This window comes from Rhamphochromis longiceps, linkage group LG7 (assembly GCF_057381845.1).
Source record: "Rhamphochromis longiceps isolate RC_006_pf linkage group LG7, R_longiceps_female_GT1.1, whole genome shotgun sequence".
NCBI classification, from domain to species: domain Eukaryota; kingdom Metazoa; phylum Chordata; class Actinopteri; order Cichliformes; family Cichlidae; genus Rhamphochromis; species Rhamphochromis longiceps.
In genome coordinates this window covers 19,374,277-19,399,113 of record NC_140563.1, presented here as the reverse complement: position 1 = coordinate 19,399,113, position 24,837 = coordinate 19,374,277, and the positions used below count along the sequence as shown (strand labels likewise).

Sequence of the window (24,837 nt, the reverse complement as noted above, 5' to 3'; positions counted from 1 at the left end):
AATTCCTCCCTTTGCAACGTGTCGCTGTTTGCAGTTGCTACAATTTTTCTTGACAGAACTTTCCAGAAATGTAATTATTATTTAATATTATTTAATAAAAAATAAAAATAAAAAAAAACCTCAAAGACTAACAGTGTATATTCAATAATCCCCATTTAAAATAGCCAGGTTAACTTTAAAAATGTATATATTTTTATATTTATTTATTATTTATTCTTATTAATTAATTTATTTGTGTGTACTTTTTTATAATCCTTTGCTGCTTAGGTTATTTGATAACATTCGCCAACAACGCATTTTTGTGCACTTGAACACAATAAAGGAATAAAGGAATCCAGTGAAGGAGAAGAAGTTTCTCTGTGAGCTGCAGTGCGCAGGGTCACTTTTAGAAGGAGAGGCTTTTCCGGTCGGTCTCGCTCTCCCTCTGTCCAGGCTCAGGGGGCGTCCTTCTCAGGGGAAACTGTTGCGCTGTTTCCATTCGCTGAAACCATAGGTGTGTCGGGGTGTGCGCTTTCTCTCTGCCAGCTGTCAGTCATGAGGTCACTTCCTGCGGGCGTGAGCACCATGGCTCTGCTTTGTATGGACGTGCTGGGGGATTTTTGACAGCGGCAGGACTGCGAGGGGAGCCAGCGAGGACGCGGTCGGTGTCTGGGGGACGTTTTCGCTCCTTCATTGCTCCTTTTCTCGCTGTTGCATTGAACGCTTCCCAGCCCACCGAGATATTTCCGAAGATATGGCGCCGACGTTTTGCTCTATCTGCTGTCAGGTATATACATATATATGTATGTCTTCATGTGGCCTTTTATTTATAAGTCCTCTTTGCAGCAGCTGACATTGACTGTGAGGGAATGCTGTGTAGCGCAAACTGCAGACTAGTGCGTGTCTCCCACTTTGACACTCTGCCCAACTGTTATATGCACATTATTAGTTTGCAGTCACAGGGAGGTGGGGGGGTTACTAATTTCCTCCAGGATTATTGTTATTGTATGGAGGGGAGGAGGGGGAGGTAAGCTGTGGGTTTTTTTTAGCCTGCACGCCTGCGCAGGGAGAACAGCTCTTGCTCATCAATAGGCATCATCTCCCTGTGATGTAAGCTATTCATTTAGTTCAACACAACGGCCTGTTTATTGTCCTGTTTGCACGGCCCATTTCTAAGATAGCGGTTGAAGAAGCAGAGATTGCTCCGGCTGTCAGAGCAGTCCTTTATAAAGGCCTCTGGTCAGGTCTGGTCATCACTGCATGTGATGCAGTGATGGGAAGAGTAATGCCAAAGGGTTAATGCTGTGTTCAATACTCAGCACAATGAAAGGTAAACATCTGCATATAATGTAAATATTGTTTTCATAGACTCAATCAAGAGGTTTTGTTTCAGAGGTGGGATCACTGCTTGTGCAGTCAGGATCGTGTGCCATTTTATTACATACACAAAATAACTGTGACGGTCAGGTGTGACAAGGATCATGGTTGGATGAGTAACAGTGATCTTATGGAGGCCTCACTTGCAGACTTGATGTGCAGCCAAGAAATATTAGGGTGTTTTTTTTATTGCCCACTAGCGGCGTTTAGTACCTTTATAGCACAACGGTGGAGGGAATAAATGAGTGAAGCAGTGGTTAGTGTGTGGCTGCAGGTGCTGTGTAACTCCTAAAGTAACACTGAGTTAGAGTTTTTCTGCCTTTCTCCTTCTCATTTATGTGTCTGAACATGGACAATGTATTAAAAATCAGAAGTTGGTCGCTGTTCTGCAAATTATTTGTTAGATGATCTGTTTTTTAGTGAAGGAAATGGACCAACTGGCACTTTTCATTTCTGAAAAACACTATTTTATGTTGATTGAAATCCCAGCAGTTGTTAGATTGAAAAACGGACAGGCATCCACCCACTCGTGGTTGAGTGGCATGTGTCAGTTCTACACATGAGCCACTTTTGACCAGCGGATACCGCCGCTGCCCGCCCATGATAAAATCGGCCTGTTAGCATGTGATTTATTGTTAGTGGCATAAATTCTGTAGCGTAAAAAAACTCATAAATTTCATATCACTGTTGTTAACATGGCTACAGTTAGTCAAGCCATCACAGTCCAAAAGAAATACCAACAGATACACAGTTTAGGAGGAAGGGATGCTCACTGTAGAATCAGCATATATTACTGCCATCCCACTTTTACTCCCGCTGTGGCATACCAGGTTTAGGACACTTTTAAAGCACCCCCATTCCTGTGGTGCACTAAGGATAAATGTCCTTGTCTGAGATTAATAATAATGTATGTTGTTGTTGTGTTGTGACTAATTACAGTTTTCTCTTTTGTAACCGTGGCAACAGTCCACTCTTCTATGCATTTTGGGGCCGCCTGAGACACCACACTGAATCGTGACTGATGCGCGATGCTTTAAGATTTGTTTATGATAGAAATACACATGGTTTAAAGAGAGAATCCAACCTCCGAATCTTTTGTAAGGGCTAGGAAAAAAAATCACATCTGAAATTTTGGATCTTTGCTGAGGATGAACCGAAGACAGATCCTCTGTTCTGAAATCCACTTGTAACTGCACTGTGAGACGTGAAGTTCTTTGCACACCAGACTTGTAGCTGTGTGCTAAATCTATGCATTGATGTGCCATTTACCTCAGGGACAAAGGTCGTATCATTCTGGTGTGTATCGCTAAAATTCCATTTGTATCTCGGGCACTGCCTATGGGCGGGAGCTAATTGATTGACTAAAAGTGTTTCAAAAGATCATATCAAATACTGCTAGCCAAACCTTGATCAAATAATAAAAGCAAATCCCTTTGCTAAAAGTACAAAATATAAGTGAGTGAGTACCGTGTATCAGGGATGTATTATGTGTTTTTTCCCTTTAATTTTGTGTCCACTTGACAAACACTAACATGTAATTTTTTGTGGCTTTGATCTGGTATGGTGCTAGTGATCTATTTTCACTGCTGTAACAATAATGGACCAAATATAGAAGGCATAACCTCAGTTTTTATGGTGATAAAAAAGACATTAAACAGCATAAAAGTTTATGAAGTCTCCTGCTCAGACTTCTTTATGTCAGTCTTGGAGAACTTGTGCGTCAGTTGTTTTTTCCATCGTTACTTTTTGTCTGGCTGAGCTGTTGCACCCTGTTTGTCTCAGGCAACCTGAGACCTGCAATCTGCTTCTGCCTGGCTGCATTCACAGCTTGTAGAGACAGAGAAAAGAACAGAGGGAGATTCAACGTTTTCTCCTCAAACAGGACTTTCAGGTTCAGAAGTTTATCATTTGTATCTCTTTGTGGACATAAAAGAGACATGTCGAAACGCCACATAGCTCCTTTGGCCTGTTTTTCAAGTTCCTGCACCATCAAAAATAAATACAAAAGTAAATATAGTGTGCATTTATGAAGTGCAGGGAATCACTGCACTTTGGCTGGTTCTAATCACTTATATGGTCTGTTTGTTTGGCATCTTTCGTCCTCTCGTAGTCAGGGTTGACCTTCCTCTGAGCCAGGTCTGTTCCCCTTGAGCCTTCTTTATTGTAAAGCCTTTCTGGGTTGAATAGGATTGGGGCCATCCTGCCAGATTTACAGTAAGGAGCTCTGGACAGGAGATCGTCCTTGCTAATAGTCAAGAAAAGATGCCGTATGTAAGCTGAATTTGTGTGTTGACAGGACAAGAGGATTTGACTGATTCCCTGAACAATATCTTTGTTTGTTTCCAGTCTTCCTATGTTAGTGTCACATTTGCACACGTCTGTATTCTTATAGACAGACAGATTGCTGGAAGGTGTTCTCTTTCTTGCCAACTATCTTGTCTCATTTTGACAAGTTCCACTCCCACTGCAACTGCCTCAGTAGGAGGCACAAGATATGCAGAAATCCTTATCAATCATCTGTCACTGACCATATCTACTCTCCCATTGGAATTGCGTTGCTAACAACAAAATGTTTTTTTACTTTTTTGGTTGAACTACTTTTGCTTGTTTTGGTATGACAGAGGTGTTTGACACATTTATGGGACCTCGCAGAGCTTTTTAACATGACAGATGACCAAAGGTAAATGCAGTGCAGAGTGGTTTTAGATGAAGGTTGCTGCTTGCTACTACTGCTACCAAAGAAACAACTTATCCACAAATATGTCAGCTGTGTAGCAGATCAAAATGAACTCTTTGTCCTCGCGCTGCGCACATCTTCTTTAGGATTTGCTAATTACAGCTCCTGCTTAAGGGTTGCCCATAAGAAAAGCTGAAAGAGCTTTATGTTTTTTGTTGGACTACAGTAGCAAATCAGTGTTGATCTGTCACTAGGACTGTGTTCTGCATGCCTCCCCACAAAACACGCAGGCTGGTTTGGCAGCCAGAAAGGGGAACTCAGGACTCCAGTGTCAAGCTGGAAAATGAAATGAGATACACAGCTGCCTGAGAAATACTCCCAGCTTCACCTTAGATTTGACGTGTACTCAAGTACTCATCACTGTATTGTTTTTTTAAGCAACCACTTTACTACCTTTATGTACTCCAATAGACATTTTTTTTGCCTGTGGAATTTTACAACTGTGGTAGCAGTATGTGGGTCTCAGGTTTATGTAATCCACAGGCTTAAGAGTTTCCATGCACAAAGATACCACTTCCACTTAGCTACAGGTGGTGTTATAGGTGCAGCAATGCACCAGCAAAGAAAGATGGCTGCCTGCTCGTAAATTTGACCTAAATAATGCAGGAATTCAGCTTTGCAAGAACCTTGAAGGACGTGCATTCACTGGGTTTGTTAAGACTTGGTGGAAAAACTGTAATAATCAACTTTTCTTTGTTTACCAGAAAACTCTTTGATTAAAGTCGACTAAAGCTGTTATGTTGACAAATGGTACCATTCAATCTCTAGACAAACTGCAACTAACTCTAAGAGGCTTTGAATATCAAATGTTCTACTGTACTGCTAATGGATGTAACTTATTGATCTGCCACCCTACAGATCAGGTCCTCTTTTATAGGCCAGGCAACGGATTATTCATTCAGGGATTCCTACTGATTCATGAAACATGCCATTGTCAGCCTAGAAGGAACCAGTCACACCACCAAAGAAACGTATAGTGATAGTACAAAGGTGAATAATTTTTATATTTATTAGCAGGTGAGAGCTGACCCAAAGCAGGCCACCAAAATATCATCAGCTGGATTCTGTTATTGTAGTAGGTTGGGGTCAGGGATTCTGGTTTATACTTTAATTTGTCATCCATCTCTACAATGAAAAACAAGCCTTCGGGTTGAACTTTAGTGACATACAGTTTAAAATTAGCATCAAAAAATTCTTGACCCCACGCCCCTTAAAAAAAACCCAGATTTATTCGATTGAGTTAAGCTTCATGTTTTTCTCCTGATTTCCCTCGATTACGCTGTTGGGGCGATCAGGGGAAAGCTATGACAGTAGACTATGCAGTCACTGTCATACACAAAAGTTTTACTGTTATTAGCTGGAGGTTTTTCAGACTCCTACATTCAAAGCAGAGCTCAGTCACTGTTATATTTTATGTGCAGTCTGTCAAATAATCTTAAGCACAGGTTTAAAGTTTAAAAATGTTTAAATGCAGGTTTTTTGTCTGTAGAAATACTTTGTGTGACAGTGTTGCTGAAGTGCACACACATAGACACGTGCACTAATGGGAACCCTAAAACCACAGAACGCTCGGTGACGGGGGAGGGCTGTGCTTGCTGATGGTCTGTTATTAGTGGAGATCCCACTTTTGGTCATTTTTATTGCTGTTTAATTGAAAAAAAATCGCAGCTAAAAAGTTGTGCAGAATTGACATTTTTACCTTAAAATATTATGAGCCACTGTGAAAATGTTGACACTTTTGCTTGTCATGGGCATTAATAGATTGATCAGCTGTGATAGCATTGTACATCTCGGCCATCCAGCATAGTCACCGATCCACAATTACTTTCTGATACCTGGAAAGGATCTTGGAAGGCAGCAAATCAGCAACAACAGTGTAGATCACAAACTCAAAAGAGTAAATCTTACAGGGAATACACATGACGCAGTAAGGAGCTGTGTGATATTCTCAGTCTAGTTTAATAAATACAAGTCTTCCCTGGTGTCTCTTCACCCCCCAGCTTAGCATTTGTCAAGTGATAAACGCCGCTGGAAAAGATTGCATTATACTGTGGGGAAGATTTGTAATACTGGCCTGTCTGATCCTTGTGACTGATTTGGAAATAGGTACAAAGTGGCAGCCAGCAGTCAGACTTTGGCAAAGAAAGGAAATGTTGCTCAAGGACAACCACGGCGTTGTTTGTTATTGATCATCTTAACAGCTGGAAAAAGCAGTAGCTGTCTTTTAACCATTGATCCAGCTGTTAATGCATTTAACTCACTGGAATACGGGAGTCATAGCTGTGCCTATACTGCAGGTCAGGGCTGTAGCACAGCTGTGTCATTGCTCAATATAACCTCACTGTTACTGTCATTTAAGAATAATAAAGCATGACAATAAATACTTTATGTCATATTTTGGGAAATTCTTCAAATGTGATAATAGTATTTAGATGTATTCCTCTGAGCCAAAGATGTCCCATGAGATCAGTTTATTGCAAATCACATGCTTGCAAAGTTGACTCCCTGATAAATTCATAATGCTTCAAGATTTGATCTTATTGGTTTGGCATTTGTAGTTTTAACTAGGGATGGGTATCGTTTAGGTTTTATCCGATACCAGTACCAAACCGGTACTTTTGAAACGGTGCTGGTGCTTAAACGGTGCTCGAACCGGTGCTTAAAGAATGGAGAACTCAAAATTGGTCCAAAAACCTCTCATGTTCAGCTGTTTTTTGTAAAAAGATAACAATGTTAGCCTTTTCTGCAGCTATAGGGGATTTATGGCATCACTCTTGGCTGGAAGCAGTGCTTAATCAGTGGAAAAAAACCACAAACTTTGTCCTAAACCTCTCATGTTTAACTGTTTTCCACTTTTTCTTTGGTCATTTTAGCCTTTTTGGCCAGGGTGAAGCAAGTATCTGCCATCAAACAAGAAGACAGCCGCATGTAACTATGACAGTGTTTGCTAGTTCACCTTACATGCATTAATTTAATAACGTGGTTAGCCTACTCAACGTAAATTACATGCAAACAACATTAAGCTACTCACGCAGAGAAGAACGGCTGCTGCTGCCATCATCATCCGTCATCATTTCTGCTACACTGGCAGGGCTAGGGGCCAGGACTCTACTCTTTGGGTTTTTGGGGGATGTTGCTAACTCCAGGTCCGATAACAGGCAACCCACCCACAGTAGATGTGCTCGATGTGAGGTCTCGCAGCAAGCTATCAAATACGGTGCATTTCTCATCTTTTAAAAATACGCTATACGTCGCCAGGTGCTTCATTAGATTCGAGGAGTTACCTCCTTTGCACAGTATCACCTTAAAGCACCTGTTGCAGGCTGCTGAGTTTGCATCTTTTGCTGTGAAGTACAGCCAGACTTTGACCACTTTGCCTTGGGCATTTTTAATCTGTAGCTCTGCTCTAAAAGAACGTACGTACCTGGGCCCGCCTACTACACTTGCAAAGGTAAAATGATTGGCTAGAATCCAAAGTGTATGACATTTCAGGGGAAATAAAGCACCGAAATGTGCGCTGCTTTTCGGTCTGGTTACTACCGTTTATGTCAGAACCGGTGCGATACCAGTACCCATCCCTAGTTTTAACAGGTTACACAATAAAATGTATCAAAATGTAAACATAGCAAACACTTAAGCCTTATCAGAAGCAAAACACACAAAGGTACTGGTAGTAAAAGCTACCTTTGGCCAAAACTCCCATTATTCACATATCATAAAGTTTATAGGACAGCTCCATTGTATATGTACCTGTCTCTTTAGAAGGAATAAACATGGTTAGTAGTTGATTGCCCCGCAAATCTAAAATTTCATTCTTTTCCATGTTCTTGTTTGAACGCTACCAAACACATGCATGCAGGCACGTTTACTGCCACGTAGTGGTGCAATATTAACAGCCAGGGTCAAGGGTCAGGTCAACATAGACCTTTGAGGTAACCTGATACAATGCCACACCACAGCTTTGTGCCCATAGAGTCTCTTCAGATCGTAAGGGCTTGTCTCATTTTAGTGTGCAGTGGCATTTGATTATTATTCTGACACTAAACATGTTGTCACCGCAGAGGTCGGAGTCCAGAAGAGTTTGTGTAACTTGATGTTTTATTTCTCAACTCTGTGCAGCCGTGAGCTCGCAAGCTGACAGCCAAGGCAACATCTTGAGTAACCCTCCCGTCCTGTCTATTTACAAAAGAGTGAGAAACATCTCAGTGGATTTGTTATCTGCCCATAAATATGTCTGACAAACAGGTAAAGTAATGGACTATTTTACCCACCTTCTGCTGTTGACTCATTTTCAAGTGAACTTCTGCTTTCATTCAAACATTCAAATAGGCGCTTTGAATAAGAAGCTAATGTGTCCCGTGATTCTGCTGACTGGTTTTTCTGTTATATAAAAATCAATGGACACAATGGACAGGTTGGAGAAATGTGCCCCAGAACAGGTAAAATTTGTGCAATGCACTTGGTCACTATCAAAATTATTAAACTTTATATAATTAGATCAGACACTGGTATTGATCTTCAGGACTAAAAATAGCAGACAAAATTTGCTTTAGCTGAGTATTTAACTGTCAGTTACCTAATAATAGGACAGCTTTGTTAGCTGTCATGTGGCTCATCTGTCACAGGGAACAGCTAAAGTCCAATGTCAATCACTTCCACGACCTGTACTTTGGTCAATCACCATAACGATAAGAGGGTGCCGGCCTGCATATCAGCTCCAAGCGATAAGGGTTCACTCGAGTGTTTACACTGCAGGCATGGTTGAGACTAAGATCGTGGTGAACTCTTTAAACAAAGGGGCAGGGGTACGGGGCAGCCCCATCAGCCCATTTTCTTCCTCTATGACCACCATTAGCTCGTAGACTCCTCCTTACAGGCATGACAGCTTTCAGGCCGTGAGATAGATGGGTTAAGCATTAAACCTGTGGACTACTCTTTAATACACACACACATACATACATACATGCATGTACACTGAAATGCACACACTCTGATCATACAAACTGTTAGAGCTGGATGTTAAACTGCTGTCTGGAAATCTGCATGGAAGACTTCAAGTTTTGCTGATGAGGAAGGTAGGGGCTCTGTCATGTTTTATTTGTTGTTTTTCTGTTTTCATATACTTCTACTTTCATATCCATATTTTATATATAACAGCTAGTCTGAATTTTTTTTAAACATTTTTGTTCTACCACTGTATGTGAGCAGTTTGGCGGTTTCTTCCATTTCCAATCGCAGGTTTTTGTTGTTCTGGCCTTTCAAAGAACTACATATTTTTTTCTTCACCCCTTAGTGAGACAAGTCCATACACACCTCCTGATGTCTTGGATTATTGCCCGTTTAATTCGTGTTTTCTTGGCATCGTGCTCTAATGTGGGATTTGTAAAGCTTCATTGAGTGTCTCTCAGCCAGGTAGCTAGTCATGGAGGCTGGATGCTTACATTTACTGTGGCCACGTTACTCGTGCTTGTTCGTGTATATAATGTTTGTGGGATTAGATGACGTGATCCCCCTGAGTGATGGGTGTCACTAATGAGGCTCCAAGGTCATTGGTAGTTTTCCTGCAGATTTCAGAGGGCTGTGCACACCTGCTTCAGCAAGAAAGTGGTCTGCACGCCTCAGTGACGTTCAGAGCTTCAAATACTTTAGCCAAAGCTTATTAGCAGTTTTCATGGCCTGTCTGTCTAACGTGGCCCTTTGCTGCCTTGTGGGGGTTGGGTGATACTGCTGAGCAGAAAGCCATCAGACAGTATGGATTATTTATGCTTCGCCCGCACATCCAGCTGTGTGATCACAGTTTGCAAATACACTTACACACAACCCTTGTTTTTCTTTCTTTTGTAGCAAATCACAATGGCTTTGATTGATTTTTATATCAGCTTGACACTTCTGATTTCAAAGCATGTGTTGTGTGTCATAATTGCCATGGCATTGCTATAGCAACCTGGGAGGTTGGCAGCCTTTTTTTTTTCTTTTTCAGCGTAACCCCCTCTTGTCTGCTTTAGGCCCTAATTCCAACCCCAGTGCATGCACACGCACAGACACGCTCACACACACAAAAATACTTATGACCTTGTGTGCAGAGTGCCCTCAAGTAGGCTTGGCTGAGTGAGCACAAGAGAGAGGTCCTGACCTACGAGACAAAGGTATTCTGTTACCATAGGGACCGTTGTTTTCCTTTTTTCCATGCCTCATATGCTCACTCTGTCTCACACACTGCTGATACAGACCCACAAGTGTAGTTTAACAGACATTCCTCTCCACCCTCCTGTTTTTCTCTGAGTCCACCAGAGCTGTGCAGTCTGATGCTAATCAGCGCTCTCTGTGTTTACATTCTTATGCATGTTGGTGGCAACATGAGGTTTAGTGTGGTCCATTACATCTAAGCTACTGGCTGAGAGGTCACGAGTTCAGTAAAGGGCTCCTTTTTTCTATGTTATTTAAATACAAAGCCACGCATGCTCTGGGCATGTTGACACAAAACCCTGCCATTTAGTCCACTGCAGACTGATCAATGTCTGCACTGTGGAAGAAGCTGCAAGTAGTGACCTTTTTACAAGTGGGATTTTTATCTTGTCACTCAATTACTCGATTACACAAAAGCTTGTCTAGATCTTAGTCGAGCTGTGGTCAAGAGGATTCTTTATTGTTTCCCCTTAAGGAGGAATTACAATAAGACGATGCTGAGTGGGAAAAAAAATAGTTTATGAAACAGGATATCCTCGGAAGGAAGACTTGAGGGTCAGGAGTGAGAAGCTGAATGCTAAATAGGTTTACTTTGTGCTAATAGAGCTAACACTGCCTCCATTCAGATAAAAGTAGAAGACCGAGTAGCTTAGTAAAGTTTCCTGCTGAGATGCCAGGCCTCTTTTCATGTTTGGAAGTGCTTTGAAAGAGTGGGAATTTACGGGGTCTTTACTATCCGAGTGACTGAATCTTGAATCTTGAAATATTTTCCCTATAACTGTTGTTATGTGGTTTTTCCTGTTGAACATGACAGAAGTCTGAGCTCGTTGTGGTTATCTTGGTGTTCTTGTTTTTACATTTTGTCTTTTTTTTGGTTTCGTTTATGTTACTCCTCTGCTTTTGATCTGTTTTGCCTCAGGCTTGTTGCTCACCAACCCTGGAGCCAGTAGGGACTGTCCTTGGGTTTTTCCATTCAGTTCATACTACTTCAAGGCTTAAAATGTCAGTAGAAGGGGGATGACTTCTGTTATTACCAACAGTGGCTCTATATATATATATATATATATATATATATATATATATATATATATATATATATATATATATATATATATATATATATATATATATATATATATATATATATGAATGAGGCTGGGGTCTATCACACCAGGCAAGACCCCAGGTGCAGGCTGTGTAAAGATGCCCCAGAGACAATCCAGCACATAACAGCAGGGTGCAAGATGCTAGCAGGCAAGGCATACATGGAACGCCATAACCAAGTGGCCGGCATAGTGTACAGGAACATCTGTGCCGAGTATAACCTGGAAGTCCCGAGGTCAAAATGGGAGATGCCCCCAAGGGTGGTGGAGAATGACCGAGCTAAGATCCTGTGGGACTTCCAGATACAGACGGACAAAATGGTGGTGGCTATCCAACCGGACATAGTGGTGGTAGACAAACAGAAGAAGACGGCCGTAGTGATCGATGTAGCAGTTCCGAATGACAGCAATATCAGGAAGAAGGAACACGAGAAGCTGGAGAAATACCAAGGGCTCAGAGAAGAGCTCGAGAGGATGTGGAGGGTGAAGGTAACGGTGGTCCCCGTGGTAATCGGAGCACTAGGTGCGGTGACTCCCAAGCTAGGCGAGTGGCTCCAGCAGATCCCAGGAACAACATTGGAGATCTCTGTCCAGAAGAGCGCAGTCCTGGGAACAGCTAAGATACTGCGCAGGACCCTCAAGCTCCCAGGCCTCTGGTAGAGGACCCGAGCTTGAAGGATAAACCGCCCGCAGGGGCGTGCTGGGTGTTTTTTATATATATATATATATATATATATATATATATATCCAGCAGCTGCTGTCTTGTGGTCATATCCTCACCCTTATCTCACTGTCACCATCTTCTTCCCCTTGTTTCATGTCCTTAGCATGGCCTGATGGAATGAACTTACTAAAGATTGACCCACTTTACAAAGTTGAATTATGCGATTGGGGGTCCATTCCCAATACCATTCTTACGCTAAGCCTAAGAAGCAACTGTGTAGCTCCTCCCAGCATCCACTGTGCAATTCAGCAAAGTTTCATCCATCTATACGCCATAGAGGTGGGAATCACCATACATCCCACGATACGATATTATCACAATACTTAACGCACGATACGATATTATTGCAATTTTTAAAATATTTTGCGATATTCAGATTCTGTACATAAAGGTAAACTTTATCAATATTCATTTTATCTAATATCAAAGTCTCACACTCAGTCTTTCTCTCATTTCAGTCAGTTTTATTGTTGACAAACTGAACGGTTTGTTTTACAGTCTAGTCCAACTTAACTGAATGCAACCATCTGGTACAATTATAGCTATTCTGAACTATGCAATTTATGAAAACTATGCAGCCCATTCAGCAACTGAAGAACTTGAAAGTAAATTAAAATAAAATATAATTTTACATTAAATAAAAAAGTTTTAAACTTAATTAAAATAAAACATGTCTTAAATTAAAATAAGTAAACTGTCATGTTTATTGCTGCCAAAAAACAAGTTAAACACATTTGGACAGTGAAGGAATGTCAGGATTCTTGCTCAGAAAAAGGATCAACATGCTCTGAAGTCAGAGTTCCAGTCCACAAAAACTTTTTTTGTAACAAAATCGATTTCTGCTGTCCCTGTATCGATACATTATTAGCAAACAAAATATCACGATACTACACAGTATTGATTTTTTTCCCCCACCCCTAATACGCCATGCCAGTCTCTTATGTGTCTTCTAGCCAACCTCAGACTCAGCCTTCCTATTACAGCACAGCCTATAGCTGGAATAACTGTCCTACATTCGTGCCTCCACATGTCTTCAGTCTATATTTCTACCCTCAGTCTTTGTCTTATTTCAGCACTAAGGTTTTGTGTGGATATAGTTACTCTACGTGCGGTGAATAGCTAAGGGGAGTAGAGAGGCCCGTGTTGTGTCATAAGATACTCCGTGTGCTTCATTCCTTCATGGCCTGCTGACCCATGTGCAACAGCTGTTGCACATGGGTCAGCGTATTGATGGCCACATGTTGCGTCAGCCCTTCTCATGAGGCCTGAACGTGTTATTCAGAGCTGTTTTGAATCATTTGCACTGAAAGATAATGGAGTTTTACTCAGCTGTGTTGATGATGATAAAGGTACTGTTAGTGTTTGGTCTCTTAGTCTGTTGGCATACTGAGATATCTGAGCAACCTTTGGATAGAGTGCTATAAAGTTTTACATAGATGTCCACAGTGAAAGTTTAAATCCTTAGACCCCTCGCTCTCTGGCAGTCCCCGGACATTTCAGCGTCAACTCATTAACTGAGATATCTACTCAGAAGCCTTTACTTTTCTTTAGATTGCCATTTTACATTTTGTGCAGACCCTAAAAACCAAAATGACCAGAAAAAGTTGGTTAGTATTATCAAGTCAAAAAAATTCTGTTAACAATGTCTGCTAACTGCTATCCAAAAATGATAAACATAATAAGCATTATATGTCGTGATGTCGTGGCCATATTGGCAAGCTCATGTGAGCTTTATGTACAAATACAAATGTAAAAATCGGGGTGACTTTTTAATCTCTGTCGGCCAGCCCGTGTTTGTATTTGACCTCTTTGACCTCTGTTTGTTTCCCTTCCCTTGCACCCTTGTCCTTGGTCTCCAGTTTGATGAGTGAGAGTGCCGCCAGCCTCCTCCCATCACCACAATGGTCGACATGGAGACCCATTACCATCCCCCCTCTCCCCTGGAGGACTCGGTGCTGGGCAGTCCCCTGTGTGCTGATGACGATTTCATGGGTAGCATGGAGCAGCTCCAGGACATCTCCCAATCCATCAGCGACGACGCTCTTAGCTCATTTGGTGTCCCAAAATACCAATCCTCCAGCAACGGCTCTGATGCGTCCACCGTCCTCGGTAAAATTAAGTGTGATTTCTTTTTGTTTACAAAGTTACAGTCAGACCATGAATGGTTTGCTTTCTCGCTCTGGTTTCACAATGTCCCAGCACCTCAGTGTAATCTCCTTGCCATTCTTGTTGTTGTCAAACCAGGAGTCCTTCAGTTTAGCCCCGTAATCCCTATTTTGCTCCAAATTGAGGTTTAGATAAGAAACTCACTTTGGCCTTTTTAACTTTTTTCTCTTAAAAGGCTGTACTACATTATCTGTTATCTTAACAAACTTTTTCTCAGTCTCCTCTGTCCAGACTAAAACACTTCCTAATGATTTGAGAAATTGCCCTTTTAGCGATTGGTGTGATATCTGAGTCTCCTGAGAGATTTCCTTTCTTTCCTTCAGTATTTCCACCGTTTTTCCATTTTTCTCCTCTGGCCTTATTCACCTATCATCCTTGTGACTCTCTAGTTTTACCTCTTTTTTTCCTTCTCCTTCCAGCCTTTCTCTTTGCCCCATATCCAACAAGGAATTTACACATTCCTAAACCACCATGCAAAACCTATCAGGAAACATCCAATTTTCTTCTGTGTTTCCTCCTGAATAGACTGGGTCTGGTAAATTTACATGCTTAAAAAAAAAGAAGAAATGCAACAAGTGAAGGAGCTGTGAAGAGTACATGTAAGACAGGGAAGAAGGGGGGGGGGGGTGGAAGAGCACTGAGCATCGGAGAAACATTTGATGACATCACGGAAAAGGCAGTGTGAGGGTGCATGCGATTTATGGGTGTTTAGGAGCACAAACACGGTGAGAGACAGGAGCAGAAACTCATATGCTTTCAGTCAAAACATGTGCACTTGCCCCAAGCTGGAACACAGCTCACTGCCAAATGCTGCTTATCCCTGTGCTGGCATCTATCGCCAAAACTCATGTGGCTTGACTTAGTGCCACTGTTTTGTACCATTTCATCTGCGCTATTTGTGTACCAAGCAAGTTCTACCAACCACGTTCCCTTTGCAGTGTGGAAATGGAAAGCTGTTGGCAACACGCAGCAAACCCCATGACCTGTCATCCATGACGAGGATCTGTAATAGTACTACATAATGATCCTATGTTTGTGACAGGCAGTACATCACAGCGTGTTAATATCTGTAAGTAAATGCTGTGATGGAACGGACTGTCCTAATTGGGTCATAGAGGTGCAACTGTGCTTCAGATTCACCGGCTCTTTGGCAGAGAGAGGTGACTGTGCAGATGTCAATGATCATATGTAGTTCAAATTTCTCAAGCTTTCAACTTTAGACATAGGATGAGGCGGCTCTGTGAAATGTACATTTTTTTGGGTCAAAATTTTGTGCAGTGCTTTTATCGAGAGATCGAGGGATTTTCAACATAGCATTTCTAAATATACTAGTTTTCTTTAGAAATAATTATTTCTATCTGCACACAATAAAAGAGCAGAAAAAGAATTGTCTCACAAAGCAGGAGATGGATATAGAAAGTTATCACAGCATTTCCAGGTGAACAAGAATTGGAGTGAGAAGTATCATCAAGAAATTCAAAGAGCCACAAAGTACAGGACAAGCCTGGCAGAGGTAGGAAGTGAAAGATTTCAAAGACTCTGAAAGAAAACTAGTGAGAAATGTGTTTGAAGACCCCAGAACAACTGCCAAGACACTAGCAAGAGACGTAGCTAAGTCAGGATCTGTAGTCTCAAAGAAGACAGTCACCAGAATCCTGCACAGGAATGGACTGAGAGCTTGCAGACCAAGAAGAAGAGACACCCTAAAGCCAGACTGAAGTATGCGGGCAAACTGGAAGCGCTACCTTTGGTCAGATGAGATGAAACTAGGGTTTTGTTTGTGTGTAAAATAATGCAAGGATCCAAAAACTAGGATTTTTGGAAAAGCATTTTCTTTTCATTTTGTGACCTTCAGACACTCGGCCACTTCTGTCTTTGGTTCTCAGTGATTCTGTCTTCTGTACAAGTTTGTGAATATTCATTTCATTTTAGTTTTTTGTGCCATTCCTTACTTCAGTTAAAATTATAATAGCATTTGTCGACAAATAGTAAAAAACCCAGATCTTTTTAGTTACCATTAAATATTAGTGTCATTTAGAGCAATATATTATTATATATCAGGAGAAAATGTAATCATGTGCATGCTTGTTTTATTAGATGCGCTTACGCCAGCATCCAGCCCATCATCGGTTGTTTACGGCGTGGTGGCTGGCCAGGAGGAATTGTCATCTTCATCCACATCACTGAACCTGGAGTGCCGAGTGTGTTCTGACCGCGCCTCGGGCTACCACTACGGAGTCCATGCCTGCGAGGGCTGCAAGGTGAGATAAAGATTTTTGTAAAATAAAGAAGAAGTGCTCTGAGAGCGCACACGGCAAGGCAGCTCACTCTCTGGACAGTATTTACTTTTAAGAGAATTGTGTTGTATTTTTTTATACATTCATTTTGTTTTCTTCGGTCTTTTTTAAATGCACTTAAAGACGTTTATAGTGCTGTAAAAACAAATGTAAAGTGCAGGCTTTTGTTATTTTCCTTTTTGAATTTAATATGCTTGACATACTCAGATTTTGAGTGTACAGTATTCCAACGCCACACCGCGGTTCACGTTTTGCGGACTCTCTACAATCCCGGATTTATCTATAAATTTATATCACGGGAATTTTGTTAAATCGCGGGTTTCTGCAGCCTATAGGTATACTGTGCCGCTGCACATACAAATGTTTTTAAAATACGTATGGATGTATCTCAAAAGTGTTTAGGAGGGTAGAAAAGTTTTATAAGAGTGTGCGGAGGGTTTTTATGGTTTTAAATATATAAAAATAATAAAATAAACATGGTTTTTACATTCTAGAACGTAACCCCTCGGATAATTGCGGGAGTACTGTAATTAGTTTTTTCATATGTGCCTACACTACATGTGTAGCATTCATGCAATTGTTGTATAAAATTCCTTTAAATGTTTAATAAATAATGCAATGCTAACAAAGTCAAAACTCCCTTGGCGAATGTAGCTATTGTCGAAAAAGTGGTTCTGTCATTATGCTCGATAGACTTCATAGGTCCTTTTGCCAGATGAGCGCACTCATCTTTTCACCCTATGCCCTGCTTAATCTTTACCACCAATATCCATCCAATCTCCTTCCCCATACGGCACCCTCAGTGAGGCACAGAAAGCCAGCTTAACCCACTTTAACCAGTTTCAATAGAGTAAATTATTTCTTATTTTTAGGTATAACACTAAAAAAAGAAGGAAAAGCCAGACTGAATCCAGGTGCAGTGTGTGTCTTGTGACTAATGATGGCTTATAACAACATCGTAAATGTCACATTTGGCCTTTACACATGGTTGCTTATTAGTCATTCAGTTAATTGTTTACCAGTTGTTGAAGAGGAAACCAAGGCCGTCTTAAGATAAACTAAGGGTCAAAGACGGTGTGACTTGAGATGTTTTTCAGCTACTGCTGGCTGTCACTTACTTCAGGTAAACGATCTGGAAGACATGGCGATTAAATCGGGGGACGTCTGTACTTCTGCGCTCTGTAAATACACTTAACTTAGATGTGTCAGCCAGTGATAGAAGTGATAGAAAAACTCAGATAAAATGGAATAATCATGTTGCGTGACTGTAGATCAGTGCTTATACAGATGTATCTGTAGTAGATGCTACCTGAGGTCAGTCCACAGGTCAGCCAGAGTTGCTTTACAGCAAGTCTTAAGGCTGTAAAAAAATAAATCAAAGGAATTTCTCCGAAGTCAAGGTAAATTTGTTCAGCATATACCTTTAGGAAAAAGTCATGTCAGTGCATATCTATAAGAGGTGGCCTGAAAGTACTAAAGGTTAATGTTAAACCCCAAACTTTGAACATGAGTTGAATGGGAGAAGTCAACATTTCTTGATCATAACCAGAAAATCTGGAAATTGTGCCTTTAATTACAAATTTAAACAGCGTTATCCTCACGTTCTCTTAAAGCACTCAATAACTGAGAAATGATTATGTAGAGCAGGAGTTCTCACATTGCTGATGACAGCTGTGAGAAGAAAGTGAGTCCTTCTGTCACCTTGTATAATGAGCTGAGTGAGTGACTGATGACAGTGAAAGGGTTACTGGGATGTGGGAAGAAACTGTAGGAAGTATTCGAGAAATTTAATGAAATTCTGAAATATGGATGACTAAATATGCCACAATCAAAGTTACAGTTGAGGAAAAACAGCAGTAGTTTAGCCAAAATTAGAAAAAAAATATGAATGAATGAAAATCAGATTTTTACTTTGTTTAACGTTGATAAAGGTTTTTCTGTTACAAGCTACTGATGATTGCACAGCCAAACCATGGAATCGAAGTCTTTATTTCAAAGATATAAGAAAGAAATGTTAATTTACAAAAGAAATAAATGAACATGAAATAAAAGAAAGCTATCATATTCACGTTTCACATCAAACTTTTAAATGTCTCTCTGCTGCAACACAGCTGAGTGAAAATGACTCATTAACAAGACTCTGTAGGACTTGACTGCATGCTAAATAAATTTAAGTGTTTGGAAAATTGTATTTCTAAAAATACTATTATTGTACCATGTTCATTCACTAATGAGCTGCTGTAACATGAATCAAATGACTGAATTGTCACTTCAGCATGTAGTCAAGTTTTTCTAATGACCTACTAATTTTATTAAGGTGTTCTGCAGCAGGGACACATAGAAAAGTTTCAGGACGCTGGCCCTCGAGGACTGGAGTCTGACACCCATGCTTTAGGTCATTATATGCCAGGGGTGGGTAACTCCAGGCCTTGAAGGCCAGTGCCTTGCAGGTTTTAGATCTCACCCTGGGTCAGCACACCTGAATGAAGTGATTAGTTCATTACCAGGCTTCTGAAGAACTTCAAGACATGTTGAGGGGGTAATTCAGCCGTTTGAATCAGCTGTGTTGGATCAAGGACGCATCTAAAACCTGCAGGACACCAGCCCTTTAGGCCTGGAGTTCCCCCACCCCTGTTATATGTGTATAAGTTTTCATTATACAATCAAATCTATACATATATGTGCTAAATAAATATACTTATCGAATACACAGGCTTTTTTAGATTAATATATATATTAGTGCTGCCAGCGTTAATCTCATTAAAATGACGTTAAACGCCATAACCGCATTAACGTGGCAAATCTCTGTTAGCGAGTTACTGCGGATCGCCCCGTGCGTGGGGCTTCACGGCGTCAACGTGTTAAAATATCTTTATATATATATCTGTATACACTGATCAATAATTATTTAAATACACATAGTATTTAAAAGTATTGCTTTTTATATACACAAATATCCATATTTAATGTAAAGCATGACCATTAAGCACCCTGCCTCATCCATATACTGATTTAGAAGTGCTTTTTTTTTTTTAAATATAATTTTTTTTATTTGTGTAAAAATTAATTAATTAATTAAAAAAATAAGGAGGAAACAACCATGGAAACCACCTGTTTTTGTTTAGTTCTTCTCTGATGTTTGGTCAGCGATCAGTAATAGAAACATGACCCTCACCAGTCAGGACATGGCCAAAGCCGGCATGCAGCCCACTTGAGCGAATCTGAATTTCTTTTCCATCACCGTGTTATTGTATACCTGTTTGTGTGCCAGTGTCAGGCTCAGGGTTAGTAGGTGAAAGTCAGCCGGTGTTGCGAGCTCACATGACTGTCACACGTCTGTGTATTCTTGCTCCGTACATACTCTAGCAAACTGATTGACTGAGTTTTGGATGAAATCTTTGAAGCTTGCTGTTAGCAAGTAAAGGATAAATATGTTATGAAGCACCTCCCCAGGACATTTTCCTACCCTTCGATGAACTATAAGTGCTGTTTGGTCCATCTGTTCCTTACCAAAGTTAAATATTGCTTTGTGTTAAGGTTGTGTAAACAGAAGGAAACTGGTGGTATTGCTTTGTGAACAAAGAGCTGCTTTTCCCATGATTATCGTCTTAATACAGTGGGGAGACGATAATTTTATTTCTGAAACTGGCTGCTGAACGGCTAACTTTATTAAAAGTAAAATGTAAACTTTACTCTGTTTTATTTAAATTTTTATGAACTTTCTCAAAGAATACTTCACTTTGTGTCTGAGCAGTCTGGTCAAATGAAAACACGTTTGCTTCATGTGAGCACTAATTACATTTCTTATGTTCTTTTTTTTAACCCCTCCCCTCAACCCCCCAGGGTTTTTTTCGCCGGACCATCCGTCTGAAGCTGGAGTATGACAAGTGTGAACGTCGCTGCAAAATCCAAAAAAAGAACCGCAACAAGTGCCAATACTGCCGCTTCCAGAAGTGCCTGTCAGTGGGAATGTCCCACAATGGTGAGTCCTGGGCAGTGCTTCGAGCTCAGAAGCACACATCCACACGTCCATCTTGCTTGTTACTTGTAAACACAGACTACTTAACAGAGTAGCACAGTTGTGCTGCTGCCAGGGAAGATTGAACAGGCACGTACCCACATAATTAGCACAAATAAGCCATCAGACAGTTGGGTGTTCAGATGCATGTTAAGGCAGGTCCCTAACTGACACCTAATTCAGGCGAATATAGATTTATATGTCGTCTTCATTTAACCTTTGGACAATTTCCACTCTTTTTATTCAGAAATAGACCAGAAACAAACCTGCAGATGGAAGGCACGCCCGTTCTCTGTCTTGGCAGTGCTAGTATCACATTGCATTATAATTACATTGGCTGAAACTGCTTGACCCATTTGGTGCAGATGTGCAAACAGGAAGGGAAAATCACATGACCTTGTGCGTCCCTCCACCCGATTTTTTTTATTTTTTATTTCCAGCTTGCAAATACCTGGCGCTCACTAATAGTCCGATTTTGTGCAAATTTAGCACATGGAGAACATCAGGAGAGCAAATTATTAAGAGTTTAAGTGGTTCTCACTATTGCTAATTTATCACCGTTACTAGTTCGTTGAACTTCCGCATAGTTCTATTCACTTGGACACTGAAAATAAATCTTGTGTTTTGCAGCAATAACCTCTATTTCTGTCTGTGTGTGAGGGGAGATATGCATGTTGGAACACAAGGATTTCACAATTGGAAAAGCTTAAAAGATTCCCTCCTTGGTGTGGGCTGTCTTTCTTTTAAATACAAAAATATTGTGTGAAATGATATTTACACTCAAAATATAGCACGTCATGTTGACCCTGGGCTAAGGTCATTGTGCTGATCGAAAACATGAGTGTATGTGTTTGTATGAGTGGACTTCTGCTAAAGGTATCAATGCAGCCAGTCCGTGCACACAGTGTGTAACAGCTTTGATTTCTCTCTGGAGAGATTGACCGAATATAGCCTTCTCTGTTGAGATATAGTTTAGGTTACCCCTCCTCTTATGGTTTATGTTATTGACTTCATTGAGCAAAATGTAAGCGAGTACAGGAACTTGAGGGTATGTGAGACCGTCGCAACCTTACAACCTGATCTTTGGAGGTGTGGTGACACCAGAGGACCACAGCACGGCTATTTTTGTATGTCTCTTTGTATCGATTTAGAGTCATTTACAGTAGCCACAAGTATTGCATTTTATTTTATTTTTTTAAATTTCAAATGTAAACTGATCAGACATTCAAAGTTAAAGCGTCAACAGAAAGGTGAAGAAGTTTAGAATAAAAATGGTTACATTTACATTTCAGTCTCAGCATGTAGTTTATGTAAAAGTCTTTATTTCCAAAACGTACCGTATTTCCCGGACTACAAAGCGCACCTGAATATTAGCTGCAAAAGCTAAAATCAGGGGAAAATCCTGTTTTGTACATACATTAGCCGCACCTGTCTAAAAGCCGCAGGTGTTTCAATGTTGACTCATCATATGTAAGAGAATATGCACAAAGGGAATTGTCAGGAAAGAGATGGCTGTTTGGAGACACACCCCTTTTATTAATATTTTGAAAAACAAGTTATGGGTACATATTTGCACATGTAGTACATAACAGTAACCTATAGCACACCAGAAAAATAGATTCGGACTACCTTTTAGGCTCAGGTGCAGTGACACAGCTTTAACAAGAAGAAAAGTCAGTCATTCACCATCTTTCTCTTCTTCCTGCGCTCTAAAACCACCAAAGTCCTCTTCTCCAGTGTCGGATACGAACAGGCTCAGGATGGCTTCGTCATCCACTCTCCGCTTCTCTCCTTCGTTGTCACTTTCAAAACCAAAGAAATCCTCGTTGTCAGTGTCAGAGTCGAACACCCTCAGAAGGGCCGTGGCGGTGTCCTCCTCTCCATCATGCAGCAGTCCAGCCCTTCAAAATCCGTTGGTGATCGTGGATGTTTTCACACTTTTCCACGCTGTCAGAATCCACCGGTGGAGTTGGGCATAACTTGCTTTTTGCAAGTTTATCGCCGCTCATCATCCACGACTCCCGCTGAATGCGTGGTGCTACTTTGAAGTTTGTTTTTCGCGCTACTTCGTACGGCACTACGTTGCCTGGCGGACGGACATGTGACTAACATACCACTCTTGAACCCCGATCCTTCCGCCAGGCAACGTAGTGCCGTACAACAGCGGAACAAACAAAACAAATCGTCTTACGATATCACAAAAATCATGGAAAATCCATAGAAAAGCCGCACCTGACTAAAAGCCGCAGGGTTCAAAGCTTGTGCAAAAAGTAGCGGCTTATAGCCCGACAATTACGGTAATCGAAAAAAGGACTGGTACACCGATCAGGCAGTGATCAGACTCATCTGTTAGTGGGTGGGATATATCAGGGAGCAAATGAACATTTTGACCTTGTAGTTGACATGTTAAAATCAGGAAAAATGGGCAAGTGTGAGAATTTGAGCAAGTTTGACAAGAGCCGAATTGTGATGGCTAGACGGCTGGGTCAGAGCATCTCCAAAACTGCACCTCTTTTAGGGTGTTTCCAGTCTGCAGCGGTCAGTATCTGTCAAAGTTGATCCATGGAAAGAACAGTGGTGAACCAGTGACAGGATGATTGACGCACATGAGGAGTGAAGGATCGCCAGTGTGGTCCGGTCTAACAGACAAGCTATTGTAGCTCAAATTGGTGAAAAATATTTAATGCTGATTCTGATAGAAAGGTGTCAGAATACACAAATGAGTCAGGGATGGGCAGTCAGATTTTTTTTGTCTTTTGGGTCCTGCCATCCATGTGGATGTTACTTCACGCATACCGCCTACTTAAGCAATACTGCAGACCACGTGACCCTTTCATGGAGGCGGAATTCCCTGATGGCCTCTTTCAGCAGGATAATGCACCCTGCCACAAAGCAAAAATGGTTCAGGAATGGTTTGAGCACAAGTTTGAGGTGTTTGATCCATGGAGGCCTCACCTCTCAGCTTTGAGGACTTAAAGGATATGGTGCAAACATCTTGGTGCCAGATATCACACCACACCTTCAGGAGTCTTTCCCTGAGGAGCCGGGCTGTTTTTAGCAGCCAAAGAGGACCAAGACAATATCTAGGCAGGTGGTCATAATGTTATCCTTCATCATGGTATATAGTGCTTTTCTACTCTAAATGAACACTCAAAGTACTTTTTTAATACAAGCTTCATTCACCCAAAAATACACACATCGCACTTTTCTTTACCCAAACACTTTGTTTCTAAGCATTGCAACAGCACAAAAACTCTTTATTAGCAAAAGGGACTGAAAGTTTTCTCAAATCCAGCAACTTATTTCCTCACGCATTTCATTTGCTGACAAGACGCAGACGGCTCAGCAGACTGACGGACTGACCCCTGCCCACCTTCAGCTCCCTTCCACGCTTATCCCCTCATACTGTTGCTTAGGAATTAGACTTACACGAAGCTTAGCATCAATCACTTCCTCACATCTTAATTGGACTTGGCTCCTGGCCAGGCGCCCACCGTGGAGCTTTACTAGCTTCAGATGATCCATCCACATTCTGAGCAGTAATCTAACGGGCCCTCGTGCTGCCTGCCAGCTCAAGGTCTCATCCTTTCGCAGTCCTCTTCAGTATGCTCGGATTCATTTTGTAAGCAACCATCAATAAATGTCTGATGTTTTTTTAATGCTTTTACGGGCTCATAAAAAACAGGCAGTTAGTACAGCTGGTCTCCTCACACAGACGTGCAGATTTGTGTGTGAGTAAAACAGCTTGTGCACATTTAAACTAGTGAAGAGGGGTTGGAAATAGTTCACCTCTAATCTCATTAGTCAAATGGGATCAGACAGTCTGAGCGATGCCAGCATCCTCTCATAGAGAAATAGCGCTTATTAACACGTTGTTGAAGAACGTTTCAAGCAAATGTTGCCCACTTTGTAATTTGTGCTAACTTATGTCATTACTGTAATGCATAAAAAGTCCATTTGCCTTTCTTTTTTTTTTTTTCTTTTTTTTTTTAAATGACATCAGAAACAGCAGTATGCGACATTACGTGATGGCAGAGCTTCAGTTCATCCTTTGTCTTTTTTTTTTTTTTTTAAATAAATAGGACAGGGGGAATGAATGAGAGAAAGAGGGGGAGAGAAAGAAAGAAAACCAAAGGGGAGAAGAGACGGTGAGAAGGGGGGGGAAGAGAGAGAAAAAAAAAAAAAAAGAACTCCTGGGTCACCTGTATGGAGAAAAACAAAAAAACAAACAAAAAAAACAAACAGAGGAG

General features: G+C 41.0%; 1 protein-coding gene across 2 annotated transcripts in view; it reads left to right on the top strand.

The window, feature by feature from the left end:
• Positions 1-540: 540 nt before the first annotated feature.
• pparab (peroxisome proliferator-activated receptor alpha b) overlaps positions 541-24,837 on the top strand; it is a 33,209-nt gene continuing 8,912 nt past the window's right edge. Inside the window, exons 1-4 of one of the 2 annotated variants that reach the window (XM_085412730.1) lie at positions 541-766; positions 13,966-14,215; positions 16,370-16,533; positions 20,413-20,551. In XM_085412730.1, coding sequence (XP_085268856.1) covers positions 14,008-14,215; positions 16,370-16,533; positions 20,413-20,551 — 511 coding nt within the window. In that variant the 5' untranslated portion in view covers positions 541-766; positions 13,966-14,007. Of the gene's footprint in view, positions 767-8,719; positions 9,169-13,965; positions 14,216-16,369; positions 16,534-20,412; positions 20,552-24,837 lie in introns of those variants that run through there. The other variant, XM_085412731.1, reaches the window with a different exon arrangement.